Genomic DNA, 26,963 nt, shown 5'->3' with positions numbered 1-26,963 from the left:
CTGGTTCTCTCTCGTATCCCAGGAGTACGCCCCAGCAGGAACACAGCCACACCGCCTTCTCTCAGACACCCCAGCATCCCATGGTCACAGAGAGACCCCAGCGAGTAGGACGAGGGACAGCGGCACAGCTGGCCAGCCCTGGCTACGGTGCTGCTTTGCACCAGAGGGCAGCCACCGGCTTTGCAAGGAAACAGAGCCTTGGGTGGCCGTGCTCAGCCTCAAGCCCTGCACTGCTTTTCTGGAAAATTCCCTCGCCCTGGAACAAAGTGCTTAAGGAAGCTAGGCGGTGTTACATTGTTCTAAACCACCCCGTCCTACTTTTCTGGGGGGGGGGGGCACAAATTCAGGAAGCTCCAAAGGCAGCTGCTGGGGCGCACGGGGCTCCGTGGCAGGCGCGCCCCCTGTGTGTTGGCTTTCCAGCTTCCAACGTGCCGTTGCGGAAGCTGAGATGAAACTCTCCCGCTTCTGCAGACGGCAATGCAAAGGGGCACAGGGCCCTGTGCAGCTCCCCTACGGCCACCTTGGGTCCAGCAGTGTGCGTGCCGTGGGCTGTGGCCGGTGGAGCCGGAGCTGTGGCGCGAGAACTCAGCCACGCTCAGCGCTGGGCGTCTGTCATACCACACGTGCCCCCAGACCCATATGGTTGACCTGCGACGGCCAGCATGGTGGCCGAGGTGCTCTGCGCATGCCGGGAGCCCTTCCCAGGCCCCTGCGGCTCGGCTCACAGCTGCCCACATCCCGGGGCTCCCTTGCCCGGGCTAGGAGGACATCGGAGGCTGGGACCTTCCTTCTTACCTGCTCTGGCTCCTCCGAACGGATCACCACGGTCTCCGGCGTGACACACGGGATCCTGGGGATGGCTGGAGACTCCACCCTGCCAGCAAAGGAGGTGGCTCCTCGTGAGCCCTATCACGGCCCTCGCTGCGCCTGGTCCCCTGCATGCGTGCCCTGTCATGGCCCTTGCTGCTCTGGCCCCTGTGCACGTGCCCCATCACGGCCCTCACTGCGCCTGGTCCCCTGCATGCATGCCCTGTCATGGCCCTCGCTGCTCTGGCCCCTGCGCGCCTGCCCCATCACGGCCCTCGCTGCTCTGGCCCCTGCGCGCCTGCCCCGTCACGGCCCTCGCTGCTCTGGCCCCTGCGCGCCTGCCCTGTCATGGCCCTCGCTGCTCTGGCCCCTGCGCGCCTGCCCCGTCACGGCCCTCGCTGCTCTGGCCCCTGCGCGCCTACCCCGTCACGGCCCTCGCTGCTCTGGCCCCTGCGCGCCTGCCCTGTCATGGCCCTCGCTGCTCTGGCCCCTGCGCGCCTGCCCCGTCACGGCCCTCGCTGTGCCTGGCCCCTGAGCGCCTGCCCCGTCACGGCCCTCGCTGCTCTGGCCCCTGCGCGCCTGCCCCGTCACGGCCCTCGCTGTGCCTGGCCCCTGCGCGCCTGCCCCGTCACGGCCCTCGCTGCTCTGGCCCCTGTGCGCCTGCCCCGTCACGGCCCTCACTGCTCTGGCCCCTGTGCGGGTGCCCTGGAGCTGCCCTCGAAGCCCTTCTGTCCTCTTGCCTCTGGGCGCCCATGACCTTGCAGCTTGGCCGAGGGACCTGCTCCCCTTACCAAGTGCCCCCCACTCTTGCTGCCTCTCCTCTGTAACTTGACAACCCTCGTGGGCAGATGGAGCCCCACTCTGGCCCGGGAAACGTGCGACTCAGCCCCTGTCTCTGTCGGCGCGGCCTGGCCTGCTCGGGACTGGTGCCCAGCACCCTGGCTCTCTGCTCTGGATTCCAAGGCGGCCCCTCGGCCCTCGCGCCCACACCGCGCCCGGGTGACCCCTCTTACACTTGGTCGAGCTTTGGCACGAAGTCCAGCAGCTCCTTCTCCTCATCCAACTCCCTGGCATCCGGCTTCTCGGCCTTGGAGCCCCCAAGCTCTTCCCCTGGAAAGACCCAAGGTTCCGTGAGCCACCAGGCGGAGACAGCGTTCCTGTCGCCTCTGAGCAAGCGCTCTTCCTGCTCCAAATCGCACCTGCTTGCTCCTGAGGAGGGGAGGAAGTGCCTGGGGCCCCACGGGGACCACCAGTCCCCTTCCTCCCACCGGGGCAGCCCAGCCTCCAACATCTTAGGCTTTGTAGGAGCCAGCCAGCGCTTTCCCCACTTCACAATTGCACTGCCAGGCAGCCCTTTCGGGGTGGGGGCGACACCACAGAAGGGGCCATGGTTCCCCTTTTCAGCGCCCCCCCCCCCGCGCTCTGCAGGGGTGAGTGAGCGACACTGCATTTGAACCCACTCCTTTGGAAGGGCTGCCACGAGTTGTGTTTCTGTTTTCGGTAACCATGGTAGCCGAAACCTCATTATTTCCAAAGCTCATTACAAAGAGGTTCAAGCCACAGGTGCAGTCAGCTGCCTGCCCCCAGACTGCCTCTCTGTGTCCCTCTCCTGGGATGACCCGGAGCCCTTGACCTTGAGCCTATCACCTGCTGCCACTGGGCAGCCAGAGCCCGGCTTTGTGATCTGGAGCTGACAATGGAACCAGGACAGCTCATGCAGTTATGGTCACAGACACGGCGGCATGGGCACAGACAGACATGGACAGGGCGTGGCGCTCCTGGGAGGGACTTCCGGCGTGGCCCAGGGTCCCGGCTCGAGGGGGATGGGAAGCAGGGGTGGGTTAGTGAGGGCTTGGGGTGAAATGCGCTCTGGTGAGGAAGCTCACAGGGAACAGAAAACATTTCATACCCATTATAGATATGTGAGCAGTGCCTGGAAAGCAAAGAAGAGCCAAGTTGAAGCAAGGACAGACAGCGCGGACGTTGGTTCAACCCAGAGGGACCTCATCCACTATCACAGGGGGACGCAAGGAAGGCGGAGGTGGCAAAGTTGCCCACACGGGGGCGGGGCTGGGCGGGGGCTCATCGGTCCAGCCGCCCCTCCCCCCCACACCATGAGGGCTCCCCACAAACTGAAGCAGGGAAATAAGGCTTACTGGGGGCAGGAGGAACCCCGGAGCACGGGACAGCTGGTAGAAGTGGGAACTACAGCGGAGGCGTAATAGTGGCCCCCGAGGCGGTGTCAGAACAGCCACTGACTAAAAGGCATTCAGTCTCACAGGCTCTTAGTGGCCCGCCGAAGATCTACTCAAAGCGTTCGGACAGCACCTGGCAGAATTTTACAATAGCTCCTCCCAGATCGCTGGTGTTCCGATTTGAACCACACGCGTGATACACAGGTACACGTTTTCAAAACCGCACTTGATTTTAAACTTCCCTCTCTGGGCTATACTACAGGAACACATCTGGGGGCCAGTGCTCTGGTGCAGCCTGCTAAGGCTCCGCCTGCGGCACGGGCATCCCATATGGGCACAGGTTTGAGTCCCGGCTGCTCCACTTCCCATCTCGCTCCCTGCTGATGGCCTGGGAAAACAGCAGAAGATGGCCCAAGTCCTTGGGCCCCTGCACCCACGTGTAGACCCAGAAGAAGCTCCTGGCTCCTGGCTTCGGATCAGCCCAGCTCTGGTTGTTGCAGCCATCTGGGGAGTGAGCCAGCAGATGGAAGACACCTCTCTTTCTCTCTCTCTCTTTCTCTCTCACTTGACAACAGCTGTTTGCACAAAGCAGAGTCTCTGCAGGACTCTGGGGTGGGGACAGCAGGAAGTCCCGCCCACACTTCACCTTCATCTTCAGACACGTCCAGGACCTCATCCACCGTCTCCGGGAAACTCATCCGATGCTTGTCACCAACCAGCTGCACCGAGAGAAAGCAGGGAAGTCAGCCCAAACCGGGCAGGGACCCGATGCACCAGCCCAGCAGCTGCCTGGCCCCTGTGAGGACAGGAGCGGGCAAGGAAAGCCAACCTGCCCCCCCCCCCCCCAGTGGCCCAGCCCTTCCCTGTCCCCCCGCCCCGGGGAGCCCTGCACGCGTGGAGCGGCGCCGGGGCCGTGGACGTACCACCACGCTCGTCTCGTCCGTAACCACCTTCAGCACGTCTGTCACGGAGATGTAGCCCAGGCGCTTGGCTATCGCCAGAGGAGTGGTTCCGTTCTGGGAGGAAGGGCAGAGCCGGCTCAGGGCACCGTGCGCCTTCCAGGAGCGCCCGCCCTGGGTGCCGCTGCCAAGAGCATGATGTGCATCTGAGACTGGACGTGGGGGTGGGACTGCACCTGCAGCCTGGGGTGTGGCCTGGGGACGAGGGGGCGGGGACACTGGGCCAGGCCAGGGAGACCTCTGCCATCCAGTGTGATCCCAAGAGCGTGAGGGCAGGTGGGGCTCACTGCTCCCAGTGCCCGTCCTGTGGATGCCGGCCACGGAGCACAAGAGCCGCTGTAATCCACACATCGAGCGAGCTCCGCTCAGGCCCTCAGTGGCCACCGGTCACCAGGCAGCGGGCGGCAGCGTATTTCCCACTCTGGTGGACACGGAGGCTTTTTTCATATTTCCGTGTGCAGGATGTGCCCTTGGGCTCCCGGCAGACACAGCCCAGTGGGTGTGGCCACCCAAGCCCCATGGAGACATCTAACCTGAACCTGCACTTGCGCCTTCACCACCCAGGTCCACCCGAGCCCTGCATTACCGTACCGAGACCTGCTCCATGTGCCCGAGACAGAAACACACAGCAGCCGGGGGGAAACAGCAGCTCGCCACAGCGCCCACCCTGGGGCACCCAAGGGACGCCTCGGACGGCACTCACCGAGCTGACCTCGTTGGGGGAAGCTCCATGCTTTAGCAGCAGAGTCACGATGTCTGTGTGTCCTTGCTGGGCCGCCTGGTGCAAGGGGCTGTATCCCAGCTGTAACACGGTGTGGCGTTTGGTTACAGAGGGAGCCGCCCAGACCCTGCGGCCTGCTGGTCTACCACGGGTCGCAGGAGCACACGTGTCCTACCCCCCCCCCCCCCGTCTCCTCCCTCAGAGCCAAGGCCTGAAAAGCCACAGCGGCGCCCATGGCCCACCTTGGTCTTGGCGTTGACATCTGCCTGGTGCTGCAGCAGGAATTTCACCAGCTTGATGTTTCCGTAGTGACTGGCCACGTGGAGAGGGGTGTACCCCATCTGGAAGGCAGGGGAGGGGAGCCACGGGCGGGAGAGCCCTGTGAGTGAGCAGCTCTCCGAGGTGACAGCTGGAGCTGGAGCCGGCCGGATGCCCTGGCCCGGGAGGGGCGGGGGCGGGGGCTTCAGGCTGCACAGGCTGAGGGGCGTGTGAGCGACTGGGGCCATCAGCACCAGGGTCAGCGGGAGGCCTTGCAGGTGAGTGAGGCCATCCACGTACAGCAGAGAGGGAACACGGAGGGGCCTGAGACCACGGCCACACTCGGAGCGGACCCAGGAGCGCGGTGGTCCGGAACCCAGGAAGGGCAGCGGCCAGGCCCTGAGATGGGGATGGGCGGCTGACCCCAGGAGCAGCCTGAAGCTCCAGGTGTGAGGCCAGGGGAGCAGTTTGCACCACCTGCTCCAGCGCGGGCGTGGCGTGTATCCGCCCGCGTGGCTGTAGGGGAGCCAACGTCCCAGGAGCCGGTCCTGCTGAGTGTTTTCACGCAGCCTCTGGGGGCTGACAAGCCAGGGCTCAGGAGCTCTTTGGCCCCAGGCGCCCCTGGGGAGCTGGCGCCGGACTCCAGGCACAGACTTAACATGGGCCCCGCAAGCCGCACCTCGTGCAATGGACGGCTCTGGGATCCTCAGCGGTCCTGCCAAAGGTCCTTAAATTCCCAACTGGGATGGGACACGATCGGGACTGGTGTCTTGCAGTTCCCCCTGCCAGCCCTAGGAGGCGGCAGAGCAGAAAGTGCCCCCGAGGGTCCTGTGGGGGACCCAAAGCTTCCTGCAAGGGACGCTCTGCAGGGGAGGGAGGTGACCACTGGGACAGACCACGCCCACCCAGGCATGCAAGGTGGGGCGTTGGAGCCCGGGGCCACCTGCCTTACCCGGGTGGTGGCGTCGACCAGGACACCGTGTTTGATCAGCACGTCTGCCACCGGCACGTGGCCTTCCTGTGCCACCAGATGGAGGGGTGTGAGTCCACTCTGGAAAGAAAAAGGCGTTCACAGCTCTCGGCTGCAAAGACGGTGGGCGCCGGGGGGGCAGACTCCGCAGCCTCTGCCTGGGACGGGAAGGCGGGACCCAGCCTCCTCTGCATCCCCTTTAGCCTGGGGTGTCCTTGTCTGTCCTGGACCAGAGGGAATCTGCTGGGTTGTGGGAGTGGACGGCTGGATCCAGGCTCAGTGAGTCCTTTGTTTCTCCCGTAGATAAAACCCTGCAGGGCCGGTGCTGTCCAGAGGGGTTTGTTCAGGGAACTCCAGTCCAGGCAGGGGAATTCTGGGTAGCCACCACTTACACGTAACCCCTCCCCCTGACCAACTGGAGCCCACCCTGCCACCATAAAACTTCCCTGAACTGCCTGGCATCGCTGCCCAATCAGAGGAAGGCACGAGCGCCACTGACCAATCAGGAACTGGACACTAGCTGATCATGCACCTCTCAGCTCCAACTCCATCTGTAAGAACCGCCCCCAACTCCTCGGGGAGCCCGGGAGTTAAGCGATAGCCCCCCAGCTCGTTGCTCTGCGCTCTGCCATCACACACACTCCCACCCCAGCAACTCTGCAGATCTCGCTCGGCATCAGCTGACGCCGACGCACAGCAAGGCCACCGGGCAAGGCCCAGGGACAGCCTACCTTGTTGCCCAGGTTGCCGTTGGCTTGCTTGGACAGGAGCAGGGCCACCATGTCTGTGTGGCCCTCCTGGGCGGCCAGGTGCAGGGGGGTCACGCCTTGCACAGACTCGGCGTTCGCCGAGCCCCCGTACTGTAGCAGGCTGCGGGCCACCTCCATCTGGTTCTGCTTGGCGGCCATGTGCACAGGGGTGTAGCCGTTCTGCAAGGGAAGTTGCCGGGGGGCCGGGTCACAGCCACGCTGAGCTGACGGCCCCCCTGGGGGGGCAGTGTGAGTGGACACACACACACACACACTGTGCAGCCAGCATGCCTCTGCCTTCTTCTACCCTCTGCTTCCTGTTACTGAGCCCTGGCCAACAGCTGAGCGGGCAGCGCTGTCACCTGCCAAAGCCCAGACAGCCTACAGACTGCCGCTACCTCCTTCCCACGACTGGAATGGAGATTCAAGATGTTTCAGGGCCCTGGGGAGCTGGTCCTTGGTCCACTGTCCACAAGCCATCAGCATGTGTGTGTGTGTGTGTGTGTGAGGGGCGGTCAGTGACCCAGGCTTCCCTGTGCGTCTTCCAAACACTGTTAAACGTGGATAATCACATTGACCTGGTCCATTCCTCAGAGTCCCTAGGTGTGTGACATCAGATAATTTCGTGGAAGAGCTCTCCGAAATCACAGTGCAGGAGTGAGAATCCTCCATGTTGTTTTGCAGTGCTCTGGTGTGGGAGGCCCCGGAACTCCCAGACAAGGTAAAGGAGCTTGGCCAGGGTACCCACCATGCCACCTTGCCAGGTTGACAGGGCTGGCAGCGCAGAGGCTGCCATTCCGCAGCCTGCAGATAGGTGGCAGTGTGGTGGCAGTCTGTGGTTTCACCCAAGCGTGGAAGGCACGGCGGCAGGCATTTCTCCAATCACCCATTTCCTAGGTAAAGAGAGGCTAAGTGCCCTGTACAGCGCCACGGAGCAAGCTGGACAGTGCAGAAAGCGTCCGGAGCCTGCATCTCAAACTTCCACTTTGTGCATATCACTTGGAACCTTATTAAAATGCAGGTGCTGGGGGCAGGCCTTGTGGTGCAGGGGTTAAGCCACTGCCTGTGATGCCGGCATCCCATGTGGCTGCGGGTTTGAGTCCCAGCTGCTCCACTTCTGACCCAGCTTCCTGCTAATGCACCTGGGAAAGCAGCAGAAGATGGCCCAAGTGCTTGGAGCCCTGTACCCACGTGGGAGACCTGGATGACGTCCCTGGATCCTGGCTTCAGCCCGGACCAGCCCTGGCCATTGCAGCCATCTGGAGAGTGAACCAGAAGATGGAAGACCTCTCTCTCTCTCTCTCGCTCTCTCTCTTTCTCTCTCTCCCTTCAAATAAATACATATGTCTTTCCAAAAGGCATTTTCTATGAACAATTACGTAAGAGGCATTATGCCAGCACTCATCCTCACTGGATGAGGTTATGAGAAAAATACTACACTGTTCTTCGTGTCCCTTGCGGGTTCTTTGTGGGTTGTGATCGAAAGCAAAAGTAGCTGGCTCAGTGGCACACTAGGTTAATCCTCCACCTGCGGCACCAGCATCCCATATGGGTGCCAGGTTCTAGTCCCGGTTGCTCCTCTTCCAGTCCAGCTCTCTGCTGTGGCCCGGGAGGGCAGTGGAGGATGGCCCAAGTGCTTGGGTCCCTGCACCCACATGGGAGACCAGGAGAAGCACCTGGCTCCTGGCTTCAGATTGGTGCAGTCCGGCCATTGTGGCCATTTTGGGGGGTGAACCAACAGAAGGAAGACCTTTCTCTCTGTCTCTCCCTCTCACTGTCTGAACTCTACCTGTCAAATAAATAAATGAAATACTTAAAAAAAAGAGTAGCATTCCGATGATAACACAGTAACTAGACACAATGGTTTCCGCACCGTGGGGAGAGGGAGCAGAGCACGGAAGGTGTGGTTCACTGGGTCAGGCCTGCAGCGTGGGGCTGGCTCGAGTGGCGAACCCACAACCAAGCTGCGGGTGTAGCACTCCTGCCCGGGTCGCTGCTGTCAGGAGGTGACAGCGATTACGAGGACTTCTTGCCATGGCCGAAGACAGTCACTTGAGCAACCCGGAATCCATTTACATCATTCAGCCTGAGTTCCTCGCCACGAGGGTGGCTGTGGGCGGCTACACTGGCAGGGAGAGCAGCCGGCCCTGGCCGAGGGTATGCTGGCCTGGAGGGGCACAGGCTGCCATGGAGCCCCGGGTAAGGCAGAGACAGGATGGACAGCAGGCCAAGGGCACTGGGCTGGGCAGTCCGGCCAGGGGCGGCTGTGTGCGAGCAGCGAGCACTGGGGTGAGCTCTGGGGCGAGCTCGCCTGCAGAAGGCACAGGCCACCACTGCCCCTCCCCAGAAGCTCCCCCTCCTCACGGAGAGACCACACTGACATCCAACCTGGAACAGAGAAGGCTGGTTTGGGGGCAGGCGGACCTGCACGTGAAATGCTACAGAATTGCCAGCCTACCCGGGAGACTGCTTTTCCCCACGGAAGCAAGACACATCTGCACGGGGTGGGGGGAGGGTGTCTGCGCTTGGATTTTGCTCCCCTGAAACATCGGGGACCTGGTTCTGGTTTCAGAGGAAGGTTGTCAGAGGAAGGGGGGTCCCTGGGCTGCTTTTTTGGGGACAGCAGCCGCAGGCACCCAAACTCGGGAGCCCAGGGCATCTGGGAGGTGCTGTGTGTGCGGCATACGGATACGGTGAGGCTGAGGGACTGCATGCTGACTGTCCCTGCAGGGCCGTGCCCTGGGGTCACCCACGCCTGGCTGCAGCTCTCGCCTCCCTGTGCATGGCTGGGTCCAGGCTAGCTGCGTCAGCAGGGCTGCAGTACCATCTCCTACCTGTAGGGGGCAGCCTCTTCCCAAAATGGCCCTGCAGGGGCTGGTTCCATCCTGACGCCTCCCCCTGGCCTTGGTCTTCCTGACACCTGCTGCCACCACCTTCACCTGGCTCCTCTTGGAGGCCAAGGTTCTCTGGGCTGGGGGGCCGGCGCCCTACATGGGTGTCTACTGTGTAACACACGAGCGGACTGCAAAAGGCTCGTACTTGGCTGCCAAAAAATGGTGAACTCCATGCATTCAAGGGGTTGGCACAAAGTACAGGGACAGCTTTCACCAAGACCAGGTTAGCTTTTCACTGCATTTCCGTGAGCCGTTTGCGGCGGGGCCTCTCTGTACAAAAAGCCGCCGTCCGAAAGCCAGAACGCAGGCAGGAGGCGCATGTGAGGGCGGCCGCTGACACCCCGAGCGTCCTTCCTCCGGGCCCTGGCCTGGACACCTTCCCTGGCATCACATGGGCCCTGTGGCACCTGCCCGTGAGCCGCGTCCCTGAGGCCCGGGGGTCACCGTTCCCTGGAGGCCTGGGCCGCCCTGACCCTCCACGGCCAGCATACACAACTCAGGGACGAGCGGCTATCTGCGGAACACGTGGAGGCCCCACGCTGCGAGGAAACCCACTGCTACAAGCCCCCCGCCCCCTGCCGCTGTGCGCCCCACCCCCGGGGGCGGGGCCTGGCCTTACCCAGGCGGGGCTGTGCGGGGAGCCGCCCCGGGGCAGCAGCAGCTTGACGATGTCCAGGTTGTTGTGATGGACAGCCACGTGCAGGGGAGTCAGGCCGTTCTGCAGGGACAGGGCAGACACAGGAGGGCAGCTCTCACCCCGGTGCGCTCTCTCTCCCGTTAGGCCCAGGGGCCTTGGTCGTGGCATTGACAGCACTTGGGTTCTGCCGCCAAGATCTGGCTACAGACCCACCCAAAGCCGGTCCTGGCCTGCAGCCCCTGAATGACAGGACCGGGGCGCCTGGGGCCGCCCCCACCCCCGCCCCGTGCTCCTGACCGCGGGGCTTTCCGAAGCCACTATCCCAGCCAGAACCGAGCAGGCAAGCAGCAGGGCTCGGCAGTGGGCCAGCTGTGTGGACGTCAGCGTGCATGTGGGCGGGGCCGCACTCACTTTTCCGGCCGCGTTGGGATGCGCGTCCCGCTCCAACAGCAGCTCTGCCACCCGAACCTTCCCGTACTTGGCCGCGACGTGCAGGGGGGTAAATCCTTTCTGAGGACAAACAGCACCATCAGGACCTGCGGGAGCCAGAGCCGTGCGCCCCCCACCCTCCGGGAAGGGCCCATGGCAGAGGGGGTACCCAGAGTCCCGACAAAGCAAAGGCCCGGCAGCTCCTCTCTGGGTGGGGGGGGTCCCCTCCCCAAGCAGCAAGGCCACCAAGGGGGCGGCCAGGGACCCCCAGCTGAGAACGCACCTTGGTCATGCAGGCCTGTGAGGCCTCCTTCTCCAGCAGGGCCACGGCTGTCTCCACGTGGCCCTCCCGGGCTGCAATGTGCAAAGGGGTGTGGCCGGCAGTGGTGGCCAGGTTGGGGCTGGCGTTGTGCTCCAGCAGGAGCTTCACCATGCTTGTGTGGCCGATGCGAGCTGCACAGTGGAGCGGGGTCTGGTCATCCTGGGAGACAAGGCGACAGGAGCGGCTTTCACCAAGGATGGTCCTTAGTTCAGACACACAGAGTCCCGATCGAAGCCGGCGCCAGGAACGCAACCTAGGTCTCCCACGTGCGTGTCAGTGGGACCGACGCGAGGCAACACCTGCTGCCTCCCAGGGCGAGCTGCCGCGGGATGCTGGAATCTGAAGCCAAGGCCGGGACGCAAACCCGGGCACTCTGATATGGGATGTGGGAGTCCCGGGCACTCTGACACGGGACGTGGGAGTCTCGGGCACTCTGACACGGGACGTGGGAGTCCCGGGCACTCTGACACGGGTCGTGGGAGTCCCGGGCACTCTGACACGGGACGTGGGAGTCCTGGGGACATGGGCTGCCGCTGCACCAAAAGCCCACCCCAAGAACAGGAGACGCGAGCATCACCAAATCCAGCTGTTTGCTCCACTGAGAAGGCCCGTGGGGGCCAGACAGGCTGGGTGACCTCCTCAAGGTCACACGGCTAGCACAGGCCGGGACTACAGCTGAGTCTCTGGGTCACAAAAACTAACGTGCTGATGCGCCTAAGAAGGCACTGGAGGATGGCCCAAGTACCTGGGAGACCCGGATGGAGCTCCTGGCTCCTGGCTTCAGCCTGGTCCAGCTCTGGCTGCTGTGGCCATTTGGGGAGTGAACCAGTGGATGGAAGACCTGTGTGTGTGTGTGTGTGTGTGTAACTTGAACTTTCAAATAAATAAAAATAAAAAAAAGGTGCCTTTGGGGACACCTGCATCCCACACTGGAGTGCCTGGGTCCGAGCCCTGGCTCCGCTCCCTGCTCAAGCCCGGCTTAGGAGGCTGCTGGAGACAGGTGATGGCTCAGAAACCTGGATTCCTGCTACCCATGTGGGAAGCCTGGATTGAGTCCCTGCTTCCTGGCTATAGCGGGCGTCTGGGATATCAACCAGCAGTTGTAAGACCTCTGTCTCTCTCTTTTTCTCTGCCTTTCACATGAAGTGCCGTTTAAAAAAAGAGAGAACTACACTGGTAGTTCTTTGCTACTTTTGCCGTTTTGTAGCAAAAACTCTGAGGCACTGGCATTGTGGCTTAAGCAGCTGCCTGCGATGTCAGCCTCCACACCAGCACTGGTTCGAGTCCCGGCTGCTCCACTTCCCATCCCTCCCTGCTAATGCTCCTGGGAAAGCAGCAGAAGATGGCCCAAGTGCTTGGGCCCCTGCACTGAAGTGGGAGACCCAGATGGAGCTCTAGGCTCCTGGCTTTGGCCTGGCCCAGCCCCAGCGATTGTGGCTATCTGGGGAGTGAACCAGCGGATGGAAGATCTCTCTTTCCCTCTCTCTGTGTAACTCTGCCTTTCACATAGATAAGTAAATAAATATTAAAAAACCCTTTGGCCTCCTCAAACCCCCACAGGGCAGGATCTGAGCGTCCAGCACCAGCTACTCAAGGGGCAGTGATCTCGGGGCCTGTCCACTGCGGCCTGTGACCCGGGTGGATTCTCCTCCCAGTGTCCGGCCCGCTCGCACCCCACCGCCCCGCCCTCCCTGCCCCCACAGCCCACCTTGGCCTTGGCGTTGACTTTGGCTTTGTTCTGGAGCAAATATTTGGCTACTTCTGTGTGTCCTGCTCTGGCTGCCATGTGTAGTGGGGTCTCCACTTTCTGTGTGGTGAGAAAATGACAGAAACTGTTCAGGCATGCGGGGCGCACAAGGACACGGACAGCACCAAAGCGCCCACTGGGAGCAGCTGGCTGGGTGGGTTCCTGCCCAAGAGGCACGACTGCCACGGCAAGCAGCTCTGTGAGTGCAGGCGTGTGCATGCCTGTCCACACCCAGGCTATACTTAAAGCAAACCCCAGGGCTAATGAGCAGTCGAGAATGCTTAAGCGCTTTTCCAGCTCACACTTAGAGAAGTTCCCAGACATCGTCCACAAGCAAAGTGTGTAGACATGTGACAAATGGAACTGGGGATCCTGCCTGCGTGCGTCCCCAGAGAAGAAACGGGCAGCTCGGCCCGGCACCCGCCGCCCCGCCCCCAGCCCTGGCTGCAGAGGGAGGGCCCCGGCACTGCCCCCTCCCCGCACTCTCACCACGTTGGAGACGTTGGGCGACGCCCCCCGCTGCAGGAGAGTCTTCACGATGGGCAGGTGGCCCATGAAGGAGGCCACGTGGAGAGGCGTGAGGCCAGACTGGAACACACAAGGGTGGGTGAGACGGCGCGGTTGTCCTGCTGCCCCAAAAACCAGAGTGCCTGATGGCACGGGCGCTGCTGCCTTTAGGGTCTCCATGGAAAGGGAGTTAAACAAGGTGCCTTTGCCGCCAGGAAAAATGGCTGGGGTGGCGGGGCGGGGGAGGGGGAGCCGTCACCCTGGGCAACCCCGCCCCCTCTCACAAGTACCACTGATCTTGGAAAGCTCCGAGGCCTGGCGTGGGGGTCTCTTGTCCCCACCACGAGCCAGGGCTCATTCCCTCCAACAGTGCAGACTTGTGTGAGCTCTCACGTGCGCACGCGGCCGCCTGGAGTCACCAAGAACGGCGCCCAGGGGAGGGGGCTGGTGGGGCCCGGCAGAGCCTGCGCACCTCGGTGACGGCGTCGATGGAGGCGCCCGTCTTCAGCAGCAGCTCCATGACGCGGATGTGGCTCTTCTTGCAGGCGATGTGTAAGGGGGTAAAGCCATTCTGTGGGAGACAGACACGCAGTTGGCTTGCACGCCAGCCGCGGACACCCGGAGCGCCACCTCGCCCTTCCGGCCTGCGGCAGATCCCCAGAGACCAACAAGAGGCTCTGAGTTTGCATCCACGGATGAGCACCGGGCCGGCTGCTGTCATGCAAACCGCATGAGAGAAAGGCGGTGGGCGACAGGGGTGTTCCGGAACGTGTTTGCAAACCTCTTGCTAAGCATGTCGTCATACTTTTGGATGCATTGAAAGAGCCTGCTGTGTAAGGCTCCCCTAAGGGTAATGTTGTCGGGCGAGTCACGGTCTCTGTTCCCTGCAACCAGGGCTCCTTTGAAGGGAAGTGGAGCTGGGCTCCCAAGTGTGACGGGGTGGACCGCAGACGCAGTGAGGGCCTGGGTTTTGTGCCCACGGCTGTCTGCTGTTTGCGTGATCTGTGCCCCGGGGCTGTGGTTATCAAGAGGCAACGTCTCCATGCTTAGTGTCACAGCAGGGGGGAGGAGCTATGAAGGCCCGGTGGCGAGAGGCCCAGGATGAGCTATGCCTACTCCCATGCACAGGACGACAAAGCCCCCCAGATGGCCCAGGCCTGAGCGTGGCAAGGAAGGCTCCTGTGAATGAATGAATGAGCCATCCTGTGCCACCCCTGGAGGACACCTGCCCCCTTCTGCGCTCCAGGTAGAGATGCAGCACCCTGTGACCCCGACTGGGCGGATAGGAACCAGGGCCACACAGCAAGAATCTGCTCCAGGCCTGAACTTGCCACTACACGAGCCCCTGAGGGTGCGCCGTGCAGTGTCCCCATAGCGAGCCAGCAAGCCAGCATCTCTAACACATCCGGGCTGCAGTAGCACCCCCAACCCACGAACCCGGGCCCAAACCCACCCCTGCCCTTGGCCCGTTGGCAGGTGCGGGAGGTGACACCCAGCTGGAGGTGGCTGGCGTGGGTGGGCGCCCATCCTGCCTGCGCACTGAGCCCTGATGCTGCCCAGGGCCCCAGATCTCGGCAGTGGCTCCAGGCACCTGCTGCTGCCCCTCCCAGCAAGCTCGGCCACGTGGCTCTTGTCCTGCCCCGATACCCGCACCAGCCACCCTTCCCGGCACCTTCTCCGCTGGCCTCCCACTCACCAGGGCTCTGGAGTTGGGTTTGGCACCTTTATCCAAAAGGACCTTGGCCACGCGGTGGTGGCCGCAGTGGGCTGCCACGTGCAGTGGGGTCAGGTGGTCCAGGGTGATGTCATCGATCTCTGCGTTGTATTGCAATAAGAGTCGGACACAGTCGAGGTGGTCTCCCTGAGCCGCCATGTGAATCGGGGACAAGCCGTTCTGGGGGGAGGTGGGAGAGGACGGGGCACTCAGGGCGACCATTCCACGGTCCCTGCCCGTGACACTGGCACCAAGCGCCTGAGTGACCAGGCTGCTCCGGGGCTCTGAGCACAGGCTCCACCCTTTCCACGTGGCCAAAATCTCAAGCCCTTTCTGCCATGCCTACAACTCGCATGAAGCCTTCCCTGACCAGCTGGCCTCACTCTGGTCTTTGCCAAGTCACAGTGAGAGCTAACTTCTCCCCTTGCTTATAACCTCCTCGCGAGCAGTGACTGCCTCCTGTTTCTGAAATGCCCCCACGGAGCCCAGTGCAAGGACTCGACTCAGACAGTAACCGTCTCGCGTGGGTGGAGTCCGGGCAGCACCAGGGAAGGCAAAGCAGAACTTGGGTCTCAGTATCTCTGCTCATTGCCCCTACCCAATGCGCTGTAGTTAAAATATATTCTGCTGGGGCAGGTGCTGTGGTGTAGCATTTAAGCCCCAGCCTGCAGCACCGCCATCCCATATGGGCACCGGTTCAAGTCCCGGCTACTCCACTTCTGATACAGCTCCCTGCTGATGGCCTGGGAAAGCAGTAGAAGATGGCCAAGTCCTTGGGCTCCTGAACCCACGCGGGGGACCCAGAAGAAGCTCTTGGCTCCTGACTTCAGATCGGCGCAACTCTGGCTGTTGCAGCCATCTGGGGAGTGAACAGCGGGTGGAAGACCTCTCTGTCTGTCACTCTACCACTCAAATAACATAAATTTTTTAAAAAAGTTAAAGCTATTTTGGGGCACGATGTTTTGACATCCACAGATGAGAGGTCTCCAAAGAGATCACAGACACTGTGCACTGTGGGAAAACAAACAAACAAACAAACAAACCAGGCAGGGGTGTCCAATGGTTTGGCACCAACACAAACTTCTCTTTTTTTCTCCACGAACTCTCTCTTGTCTCAGGCTTTTGCTTTTATGGGTCCTTTGGAAGATGCATCTCAAGTGGTCACCCAACGACCCTGGCACAGAGGGGCGGGGCTCCCCAAATAAGGAAAGCACCGAGTGGCACGAGAGACACAGCCGAAGTCACATAGCTGAAGGCAGGCGTGGGAGGTGAACTGTTACGGCAAGACAGGCTTCTGTCCAGCCACACACCCCAAGCTGAAAGCAGCTCAACAGGACGCCTACTCACCACTCACAGAAACCCAGCTGTGGCACTGTGAACAGGCCTGGCTTCCGCCTGGCTCCCTGGTGCCACTCCGTCTGAAGTTGCCCCACAGGGCCGGCGGTGTGGCGCTGCAGGGTGAGCTGCCACCTGTGATGCCACCATCCCATAGGGGCGCCAGTTCAAGTCCCGCCTGTTCCACTTCCGATCCAGCTCCCTGCTAATGTGCCTGAGAAGGCATCAGAAGACTTGGGCCCCTGCACCCACGTGGGAGACCTGGATGGAGCTCCTGGCTCCTGGCTTTGGCCTGGCCCAGCCCTGGCTGTTGTGGCCATTTGGGGAGTGAACCAGCAGATGGAAGATCTGTGTGTGTGTGTGTGTCTGTCTGTCTCTTTCAAATAAATATTTAGAAGCACAAGAAACTTTGCTGCAGTTGGGCACAGGCCCCGAGGCCTCCACAGAGCGCTTCCTTTCTGTCTTCTGCAGTGAGGATGAGAGAGCCAGGTACTGGCTAGGGCAGTAGCAGGCCGACCACCGTCACCAGCGCCTGTGCAGGTAAACACGGCCTCCCCGGCACTGGGCTGTGAGTTGGCGGAACCGCCTCTGCCTGCGCTTCTGCTACCGCAGCATACAGCAAGGCCCACAAGGCCCAGGAACGTTTCGGACCCGGTCCTCTGGATGAGAAACAGCCGCTGACCCTGACCCAGGCTGCAATGAGTGCCTGTTCCGGGCGAGCATCGCACGCGCTCACTGAGCAGCGTCAGCACCTGCGGCTCACAGAGCCCGGATCCGCTCCCAGGCGGCCTGACCCAGATCCACAACAGATGCTCCCTGGCGCGGGAAGGAGGCACGCACCTTGGTTTTGGCTTGGATGGGCGCCCCGTGGTCCAGCAGGATCTCTGAGATACGCACGTGCCCGTTGCGAGCTGCACAGTGGAGAGGTGTCAATTCATCCTTTAGGACAGAGTCAGAAACACAAGGCCCCAAAGGGAGCTGTCAGAGGCCGTCTGGAGAGGAGGCTGCCCCACAGCGGCAGCGGCGGTGGTGCCGCGGGACCACCCTGGCTTCGGCACAGCCCTGGCGCGGCGCCCCCCGCTGGCCTGGGCGGGCCGAGGAGCTTGCGGGCACCCACCTTGGTCCTGGTTTCTATCTGGGCTCCGCGGTCCAGCAGGAGCCGCACCATGATAACGTTCCCCCTGCGGGAGGCGATGTGCAGTGGCGTGATGCCGTTCTGCGGGGGTGGGAGGAAGAGGGAGCGGTCGGGCGCGGCTTCCTTCGTCTGCTCCGGGCCTGCCCTGGTCCACCGCCCCGCCCACAGTGCAGCCTCCCCCCTGCCTTAGGCCTTTCTCCCAGGAGAAAGACCCAAACCCCTCCAAGTGTGAGCCTGCTAACCCCGTCGCCCTGGCCAAGTCTCCAGGGCCAATGTCGCAGGCGCACACGAGACGCGGGTGGTCAGGCACCTGCCGGACACGGGGCTGCAGTCAGGGGACACCCGCCGTGCAGAGCCCAGAGGCAGGGGCGCCTCCCCCAAGGCTCTGCAGACAGCACGTGGAGACGCTGGGCCCAGAGTTACCTGGGGAGTGAAGTTGACGCTGGCCCCCCTGCTGAGGAGTAACTGGGCCACGTTGAGGTTCTCGTAGTGGGCTGCGATGTGGAGGGGGGTGAAGCCCGTCTGGAACACAGCAGAGGTGGGGGTGGGGGCACGGTCAGACGGATTCTGACAGGTGGTGACGTCGGCAGCATCCGGGCAAAGGGCAGCTCCCAGCCGGAGTGCCATGGACACGCCCCAGCGCAGGCAGGCCCCAGGTCACTCAGGGAGAGGTGTGAGTGCATGCATGAATGAATGACAAAGGCTAAGGGGCCGCTTCTGCTCCTGAAGGGTCTGCTGGCTCTGCTGGCTGCCCGCAGGCTGACTCCCCACCCCTGCTGGGTCCTGGTCATCACTCTGTTCCATCCTTCTGTCCCAGCGCCTCCCACTGCCCCCAAGGCAGCTCCAGGGGCTGGGCAGGGTGGGGGCTGCCACGGCCTGGCCGCTCAGCCAGCAGCTGGGGGCCGTGTGTCCAGGTGACCACTGCCTCGCTCCCCACCCCTTCTCCTCCTCCTCGGCCAGCCCCTCTGCCAGAGGGGACACTGCCTCCCTCCCCCCGAAGGAGAGGGAAAGGGGCAGACAAAGAATCCAGAAGACCCCAGATGCCCCTTCCACCCTGCCCAGAGGCCCTCCTGGCCTGGAGCTGGGACCTCAATGAGCCCAGCAGGCGCACGCTGGGCGGCTCGCGCTAGGGACCCCAGGGGCACAGTGGGCAGCCTCCTGGCCCGGGCGCCCTCACCTTGGAGAGCACGTCGGGGTTGGGGTCGTTCTGCAGGAGCACGGCGGCCGTGCGGGTGTCGTCGTTGCGGGCGGCGATGTGCAGGGCGGGCAGGCGCACCTTGCCCTTGGTGCCGTAGTTGATGAGGTGGGCCACCACGTTCTCGTGGCCCTGCTGCAGCGCCACGGCCAGGGGGGTGAAGCCGTCCTGGCCAGGGGACAGAGGGACACGGGGTGTGCTGTGCCTCTCTCCTACCCCCTGCACTCAGCATGGACTTCCTGCTGATCCCCTCACCTCCTCCCTGAAGCCCTGCTTGCTGCCACTTCTGTAATCTCAGATCTCACTGTGGCTTGGCCTTAGCACTTACTTAACCCCCTGTCGGACACAGCCTTTTGCCAGCCTTCCTGTGCTCCCTCCCACCCCAGCTGCCTGTGCCAGAACCTTCTAGAAACCATGCCAGACCCTGAGGCCTGACCGTGAGCCACTGGCTGAACCGCCCCTCCCTCCCTCCGCCCAGGACCCTGACAAAGTCATGGAGTCACTGGGTTTATAGTCCAGAGAAGGCTGGACACAGGCCAGGCAGCTTGACCACTTCACTGACGCCAAACTCAGGCCCACAGGGGATGCGACGGGTCCAGAGCTCTCACTGCTGCCAGGCGGGGGTGGAGGGCGCCTGGCTAGGGAGGTGCCCAGCGGTGAGCATTTTCCCTGGGGTGGGGGCACTTACTTCTGTGGCCACATTCTGGTTGGCTCCATTTTCCAATAAAAACTTCACCACTTCCAGATGGTTCTCCTGAGCGGCCATGTAGAGGGGTGTGAAGCCTTTCTGTGAACCGAGCACGCCGTCAGATGCAGACGGAGCCGCAGCAGGTGCACGGGAATCAGCAGGGAATTAGCCGGCCACGCAGCCGCCGTGGCAGCCGGGACACCCGGAGCCGCTCGTTACCTGTGACTGGGCGTTGACGTTGGCGCCATAGTTGACCAGTTCGCGGACCACCTCGTCCTGACCCGCCAGGGCAGCGATGTGCAGGGCCGTGTTCCCTTTCTGAAAGACACGTGCCCGAGGAAGGAGGGAGGGGCTTGCCCACCCGGCCTGTGCCTGCACACGGGGCCATCAGAAGGGTGTGGACGCCGGCACCCTAGGAGCACCGGGTCAAGTCCTGGCTGCTCCACTTCCCATCCAGTTCCCTGCTGGTGCACCTGGGAAAGCAACGCAAGATGCCCCAGGTGCTTGGGTCCCTGCCACCCACGTGGGAGACCTGCATGGAGTTCTGAGCTCCTGGCTTCAGCCTGGCCCGGCCCTGACCATTGCAGCATTTGGGGCAAGAACTAGTGGATAGAGGATCTCTCTGTGTCTCTTGTTCTCTCTCTCTGTCGCTCTGACCTTTTGAATAAATAAATACATCTCTAAAAATTTTTTTTAAAAGGAATTGGCTAGTACTTGAACGAGTACAGGGGATGACGTTTTGGTTTACTTTTATTCCTAAACGCTGGCTGCATCCTGTTTAACAATAAGACAGGTGCAGGCAAGAACCAAAACTTATTTCGCAGTCTACAGACAGATCCGTGTCCTGACTGCAGTGTTCGTGGACTTGAGTCACTGGCGCTGATAATCTGAGGGCACGGAGAGAAGCACACGGCTGTGAGACGTGTGTGGCATCCACTGCACCAAGTGCCTGCTCGGAACACAGAGAGTCTGGGGGCGGGGGGGCTGAACACGAAGGAGGGGTCAGAGCAGCCTGGGCTCTGTCTCCCACCCCACCGATCCCTCCCCGCCTGCCCTCTGACTTGATGCCCAACCTGTCCTACAACTGCACCCATCCTACAGCTGGCAAACCTGAGCCTTGGCCACAGGCCGGCTGGGCCAGGAACCCAGGCAGAGGCCACTGCCCTGGGAACGCAGGAGGCCACCGGGATGGGGTCCCCGTTTTAGATGAAACCCAGTGATGAGACTAGAGCAGAGGCCCCTGGGACTTTCTGGAGACCCCTGGAACTTTCTGGAAATCAGGCCCTGGGTTTTTCCAGGTGGCGTCAGGGGGCGATGGAAAGGCTGAGCTTGGGTTTCTCTCGTGGAAGTTTTGGAGCCCGGGCTGGGGACGAGCTGGGGACCAACTGTGTTGATCTTCAACCTACCTTGGTCGTCGTTTCTAGAATGATCTCTTTGTGCAGCAGTTCAACCACCATTTTCACGTGGCCTTCTTTGGAAGCCAGATGCAAGCCGTTGAGCCCGTTCTAGAGAGAGTGGAGACACAGGAAGGGCCGTTGTTAGCCGGCTGGGTGCTCGGCGGGTCCACGTGGCGTGGCGTGGACCAGCCCCGGGGCGTGTGAAGGAGCGGCAGGGAAGAACTTGCAGGGGACTCTGAGTGGTAAGAGGTGGGTGGCACGGAGCTGAGCCACCCCAGCCCCCTTTGCACCTCTCGTGTGGGAGCGGCAGGAGCCAGGCCAGTGGGGTGACACCAAGATCCCCAGCTCCCGAGAACAACGAAGTGTGTGGAGGCGCCCCCACACCAACGAGCAACCCGGACGTTCCGACCTTGGCGACGTTAGGCATCCCACTTCACCAAAATGGTAGAGTTAGAAGAAGGTGTTTAGCCTAGCTGTGGAGACCCCACCACCCCACTTGAGAGCGCCTGAGTTCGATTCCTGGCTCTGGCTGTTGACTCCAGCTTCCTGCCGGTGTAGACTCCAGGAGGCAGAGGGGTGGTGGCTCAAGGGACTGGGTCCCTGCCACCCATGTCGGGGACCTGGCGTGTGTGTTCCTGGTTCAGCCCGGCTCAGCCTGGCCATCATGGGCATGTGGGGGAGTGACCCAGCAGACAAAAGATCTCTCTTAGGTAAATAAGAAGCTAGAGGTTCAACTCTCCGGTGACCTTCACAGCAGGTTCAGAAAAGCAAAGGAGAATTAACAGCGAGCAGTCACCGGCGGAGCAGGAGCCACTTGCGCGTAGTCAGGTGGGGTCACACGCCAGCTGCCACCTGTCACCCCCACATCAGACTTCAACACAGAACCCAGTGCGCAAGAGCTCCTCTGCATCCCACCGTCTCAGCGGTGACCACACAAGGCCGACAGCTGAGCTGCAGGAAAACCGCACGAGAACCAAGCTCATTTTCCAGGCCCACAAAGGCAGACCCCGCACCGCCCACCCCCACAGCCACCTCCAGCTCCGGCCATGCCCACAGCAGCCCAGCTGGGACTCAGCCCGCTCACACCGGCAATGAGAGGTTTTGAAAGCTTCCGGCAAACTCTGCCGTCGGGGCGGCTTCAAGCCACCAGTGATTCTCAGGACACGAGGGAGTGAAAAGTCATTCTCACCAGGGAACAATTTCAGCTCCAGGCAGAGGCTGGGCCTCTGCCCTCCCTGTGTTCCCCTCTCCCACCTCCCCCACCCACAAGTCTCCCCTCTCCTCCACGCCCCTCCCCTCTCTCATTTTGATCAGCAGTGTTCTAGCACGTTCCTGGCTAACAAAGACGACTCCCCTACAAACAAGATGAAGGGCTTGGCTCCCAAGGTGGGGAAAAGGATGAGGGGGTTCCTGGGTCTCCCATCCCTTAATATCTCTGCAGACCACACCCCTCGGGTTCCAGAAATTTCCACCCCCTTGTGTCTGACACTCTTCTCAGGAGACTCCTGCTGACCCACCAGTGCGCCCGGGGTTGCGCCCTGATTCGCTAATGGCTTTGCTGTGGCCAGCTGGAAGAAAGCCACCCGGAAACAGGGGGAGAGGGTGGAAGATGTGTGGCCAGGGTGACAATGAGGGGACTTTAAAACGTCCCTGGAGGGGTAGGTGCTGGCGTAGCGGGTCAGACCACCACCTGTGATCCCACATCCCATATGGGATAGGATGCCCCACTCCCTGCCAGTGCACCCGACAAAGCAGTGGAAGATGGCCCAAGTGCTTGGGCCCCTGTCATCCACACAGGAGACCTGGAAGAAACATCTGTCTTTGGCTTGACCCAGCCCTGGCCACTGCAGCCATCTGGGGAGTGAACCAGTGGATGGAGGGTCTCTCTCTCTCTCTCTTTCTCTTTTTTCCTCTCTGTAACTCTGCCTTTCAAACAAAGTAAATACATCTTTTTAAAAAATGTTCCTGGGAAATGCAATGAAAAGCTAAGCTTGTTTTGGTGCAAAAGAAAAAAATTTGAGGTCCATGCATAACATTTCCATAATATTTATGTTCCACAAACTTCTTGAAGACCCCTTGTATAGCAGGTAGAGCCTTGGGTGTGAGAGAAGAGAGAGCAGGTGCCACATGAACCTTGTACCCTGTTTAGATCAGGCCCAGAGCCCACGATTGCCACTGGTCACTCCTTGCCCACTGGAACAGCCAGCCTGGCCAGGGTGTGTGCTGGTGAGGGCAGGCAGGGGGTGATGGGAGGCTGTGGAGGCAGCCGGGGTGGTTTCCCGATGCCCTTTGGCGCAGGTGTGCAGGGACCGCCTGGGGAACAGGACCACAGAAAGCATTTGTCTCAGCTATAGTTACCGTCGCTGGCGCCACCCCATGGGGCTCGAAGTGGCCCCAGTCACCCTTACCCCGAAAAACTCAGTTTGGTGGGGGAAACGGACACACAAAGGAAACGGTGACAGAATGACAAACTGTGTCTGAGTTTAAATTCTAGACCCAGAAGCTAACCTTAAGAAACCACAGGGGCTGGCATTCTGATGTAGCAGGTAAAGCCAATTTCGGCACCAGTATCAGAGATGGGCAGCCCAGTCCTGGATGCTCCACTTCCCATCCAGCTCCCTGCTAATGCACCTGGGAAAGCAGTGGAAGACGGCCCAAGCACCTGGGTCCCTGCCACCCATGCAGGGGACCCAGATGAAGCTCCTACCTCCTGGCTTTGGATCAGCCCAACTCCAGCTGTTGTGACCACTTGGGGAGTGAATGAGCTGATGGAAGATCTCTCTCATTCTCTCTCTCCCCGTCTCTCTGTAACTCTGCCTTTCAAATAGATAATAAATAAATAAAAAATAAACCTTAAAAAAAAGAGAAACCTCAGCAAGTTCATGGGAAAAATGGAATTAAGAGGTGAGTTAATTTTGGTGCAAAAAATTTTTGAAATCCATGAATTTTTTTTTTTCATGATACGTATTTTCCATGAATGTTTTGAAGGCCCTGTTTACGCATAGATTTCAATTTTTTCCCACCAAAATAAGCTTATCTTTGAATTCTGTTTCCCATGATGTCTGGATGTATTCCCATGGGCACCCAGCTGGCTTCTTCTCACCGAGTGCCCTCCTCTGCCTCTCGTGATGCATCTCCAGCCTGGCGACCTGGGTAACACGGTCGGTGGCGACCACTCAGCACTGTGTACCCAAAGGCAGATTTCCTGCACACACGCCCTGAGGCCGTGCACGACTGGTTCTACAGCAGGGCCCTTCGGATACCTCACCGGTGTCCCATGGACAGGTGCCACAACCGATACTCTCTTTCTTTTGCGCATGCTTGTTACTGCTCAAATGAGCAGTGAGAGGAGGCGTAGGATCGTGTGCTGCTTGCTCTAGCTACCAGTCTAGAGCGAGGTAAACTGTCACTTTCCACCCCAACACCAGAAGCCAGCGGATAAAAAGCCAGCTAAGACGCTCACACCCCACACCAGGGTACCTAGGTTCAGTTCCTGGCTTCCGCTGCCAGTTCCCGCTCCCTGCCAATGCAGATCCGGGGAAGCCGGGCTGCTGGCGTCAGTCACTGGATCCCTGCCCACCCACGAGGGAGACTTGGGTTGGGTTTTCAGTTCTGAGCTTTGGCCTGGCCCAGTCCCAGCTATTGTGAGCATTTGCGGGGTAAGGCAGAGGATGGGAGCTCTCGTAGCCTTGCAAATGAACGATCCTTAAAGAACCAGTACCTCTGTGTTGTGTTCTAGTTCAATCAAGCCTAAGTTGGTCGTGGAAAGTGAAAGGCGGATAGCTGGGACCCAGCTCTTTCCAGCTGCCTCAGCTGACTTTATTTTTAAAATTTTTAAAAAAGATTTGTTTATTTATTTGAAAGCCAGAGTTAGAAGTCAGAGAGAAGGAGAGGCAGAGAGAGAGAGAGAGAGAGAGAGAGAGAGAGAGAGAGATCTTCCCCCAATTGGCAGCAACAGCCAGAGCTGTGCTGATCCGAAGCCAAGAGCCAGGAGCTTCTTCTGGGTCTTCCACACAGGTGCAGGGGTCCAAGGACTTGGGCCATCTTCTACTGCTTTCCCAGGCCATAGCAGAGAGCTGGATTGGAAGTGGAGTAGCTGGGACTAGAACTGGCACCCATATGAGATGCGGGCATTGTAGGCAGTGGCTTCATCCACTACGCCACAGCGCCGGCCCCTCCAGCTGACTTTCAAAGTCCCTTTCTTTGAGGCTGACTGGCAAGCAGACTCTCAAGGGGGATGATGGGAGGATGAACCCCATAATTTCTCCCCCAACTAATAGGGTTTAGGAGATCACAAAGGGGACATGGAGGCATAGGAGAACAGGCACTTCATGCTAAAATGGAAGCAGTGGAGCAAAGCAGTGACTACCTGAGGCTATTTGTCAGTCTCCGGGCTTCCCCCAGGTCAACACCAGCTCACTAGACTCCTGCTTCCTGCAGTCTCCCCCTGCCGGACACAGTGGCACGAGTGTGCGGCCAGTCAGCATCACTATCCTCAGATCTTGGCTGGTCTGTTTCCCCAATCCCCCCCACCCCCGCACACAACTCTTCTTTATCTTCTGTTTGAACGTCAATCATTCCTATCGCTTCCTCCTCAAGTTCGATTGTGTCCTCAGCTGTGTCCAGTGCGCCATGAGCCTATTGAAGAAGAAACTTCGCGGCTGAGCAAGTGTTTTCATTCCCAGCCTGGCATCTGGCGCTTTGTTAGTGTATCCATTTTTCTGCTACATTTTCCACCTGTTCCTCTTGTGATCCACCTTCCCCACTCCTTTCACATCTCAATCAGAGTGATCTCTGGGTCTGATTCTGTCAGTTGTTTTGTCTCTTGACACGGTTCATCTCTCTCTCTCTCTCTGGCTCTCGCTCTCTCTCTCTCTGGCTCTCTCTCTCTCTCTAGCTCTCTCTCTCTCTCTCTGGCTCTCTCTCTCTCTCTAGCTCTCTCTCTCTCTCTCTGGCTCTCTCTCCCTCTCTCTGTTATAATTCAACTGGATGCCAGACATCATACACCCAAGAGCAGCAGACACTGAGGCCAACAGTCAGTGGTGTTTAAGGCTAGGAGTGGAGCTGCCGGCCTGGTGAGTGGGGAGGAGGCTGAGCCCACCCCATCGGGAGCTGACCCGAGCGTGAGTCCCGCTGGGACCTCCAGCACGCCACACCCTTCCCCGTCCTCTACAGCATGGCTGCTGCTGTCCTGAGCTCTGAGCAGGAGCTGGAGTCTTCTGCGATCCTGCTCCCTCCCTGCTCGCCTGTGCCTCAAGTGTGCGCACTCCCCCAGGCCCTGGTCCCTGTACAGTGGGCATGCTCACCACTGCTTCCACGGCTCTCTGTTGTCCTGGTGCAGATTCACTCTCAGGTAGGCCTGGTGCATCCAGCCCTCTAAGGTCAGACTTTTTTTAAAATGCCTTTGCTGCACTGGTCTTGGGGCACAGTGTCCTGCAGGCCCTGTAGCATGGCAGACCTCTGCCTATGCAGGTGCAGGATCTGGGCCCCGGGCCTGTCTCCGCCAGAAGCACAGGGGTTTGCCTGCACCGTTCCTGCAGGAGCAGGTTGCCTGCCCTTCCCCAGGGGCACAGGCAGCCTGCTTCTACGCCTCCCTGAAGGAGCGAGGGCTCCTTTCTGCGTCCCACAAGCTATGAGACTGGGGCTGGAGGCAAAGCCCGTGCCTCCCCCAGCTCCTTCTCATGGGTGGGGCGGCGATGCTCTCCAAGCAATGTTCACTGTTCTTTGTTCTTGCACATTCTTTACCCCCATGATCTTGTTCTACCTGGTCCTCAAACAGAAGATAACTTAAAAAAAAAAAAAAAAAGAAAGATGTATGTGTTTATTTGAAAGGCAGAGAGAAGGAGACACACACACAGAGGGAAAGAGATCTTCTATCTGCTGGTTCATTCCCCAGATGGCTGCAATGGTGGGGGCTCAGCCAGGCCAAAGCCACAAGCCTGGAATTCCATCCGGGTCTCCCATGTGGGTGCAGTGGCCCAAGTACTTGGGCCACCTTCTGCTGCTTTCCCAGGTGCATCTTAGCAGGGAGCTGGATCAGAAGTGGAGCAGCCAGGACTCAAATGATGTCAGCGTCACAGGCAGCTGCTTAACCCACTGCCACATGATGGAGGCCCTGAGAGAGCGTCTCAAGGCTCCTTTTGCAAAAATATTCACCCTGGGGCCAGTATTTGTGGCACAGCGGGTGAAGCTATTGCCTGCAAGGCTGGCATCTTATGTGGGTGCTGGCTGGTGTCTCAGCTGCTCCACTTCCGATCCAGCTCCCTGCTAATGACCTGGGAAATGTAGTGGAGGATGGCCCAAG

General features: G+C 60.5%; 1 protein-coding gene across 1 annotated transcript in view; it reads right to left on the bottom strand.

Annotated features, from left to right (window-relative positions):
- The window catches only part of ANK1 (ankyrin 1), a 177,398-nt gene that overhangs the window by 31,734 nt on the left and 118,701 nt on the right, over window positions 1-26,963 (bottom strand). Inside the window, exons 3-25 of the mRNA XM_062213779.1 lie at window positions 20,669-20,767; window positions 19,482-19,580; window positions 19,263-19,361; window positions 18,557-18,742; window positions 17,803-17,901; window positions 17,362-17,460; window positions 17,085-17,183; window positions 14,892-15,089; window positions 13,668-13,766; window positions 13,178-13,276; window positions 12,650-12,748; window positions 10,903-11,100; window positions 10,602-10,700; window positions 10,173-10,271; window positions 6,642-6,839; window positions 5,893-5,991; window positions 4,925-5,023; window positions 4,665-4,763; window positions 3,926-4,018; window positions 3,649-3,721; window positions 2,717-2,740; window positions 1,821-1,917; window positions 796-874 (exon numbers count right to left, since the gene is read on the bottom strand). Of these exons, the coding sequence (XP_062069763.1) occupies window positions 796-874; window positions 1,821-1,917; window positions 2,717-2,740; window positions 3,649-3,721; window positions 3,926-4,018; window positions 4,665-4,763; window positions 4,925-5,023; window positions 5,893-5,991; window positions 6,642-6,839; window positions 10,173-10,271; window positions 10,602-10,700; window positions 10,903-11,100; window positions 12,650-12,748; window positions 13,178-13,276; window positions 13,668-13,766; window positions 14,892-15,089; window positions 17,085-17,183; window positions 17,362-17,460; window positions 17,803-17,901; window positions 18,557-18,742; window positions 19,263-19,361; window positions 19,482-19,580; window positions 20,669-20,767 (2,532 nt within the window). The remainder of the gene's footprint in view (window positions 1-795; window positions 875-1,820; window positions 1,918-2,716; window positions 2,741-3,648; window positions 3,722-3,925; window positions 4,019-4,664; window positions 4,764-4,924; window positions 5,024-5,892; window positions 5,992-6,641; window positions 6,840-10,172; window positions 10,272-10,601; window positions 10,701-10,902; window positions 11,101-12,649; window positions 12,749-13,177; window positions 13,277-13,667; window positions 13,767-14,891; window positions 15,090-17,084; window positions 17,184-17,361; window positions 17,461-17,802; window positions 17,902-18,556; window positions 18,743-19,262; window positions 19,362-19,481; window positions 19,581-20,668; window positions 20,768-26,963) is intronic.

The sequence above is a fragment of the Lepus europaeus genome, chromosome 16 (assembly GCF_033115175.1).
Source record: "Lepus europaeus isolate LE1 chromosome 16, mLepTim1.pri, whole genome shotgun sequence".
Classification (NCBI taxonomy): Eukaryota; Metazoa; Chordata; class Mammalia; order Lagomorpha; family Leporidae; genus Lepus; species Lepus europaeus.
Note: the sequence above shows the minus strand (reverse complement) of the source record. Positions and strands in the feature narration are given on the sequence as shown.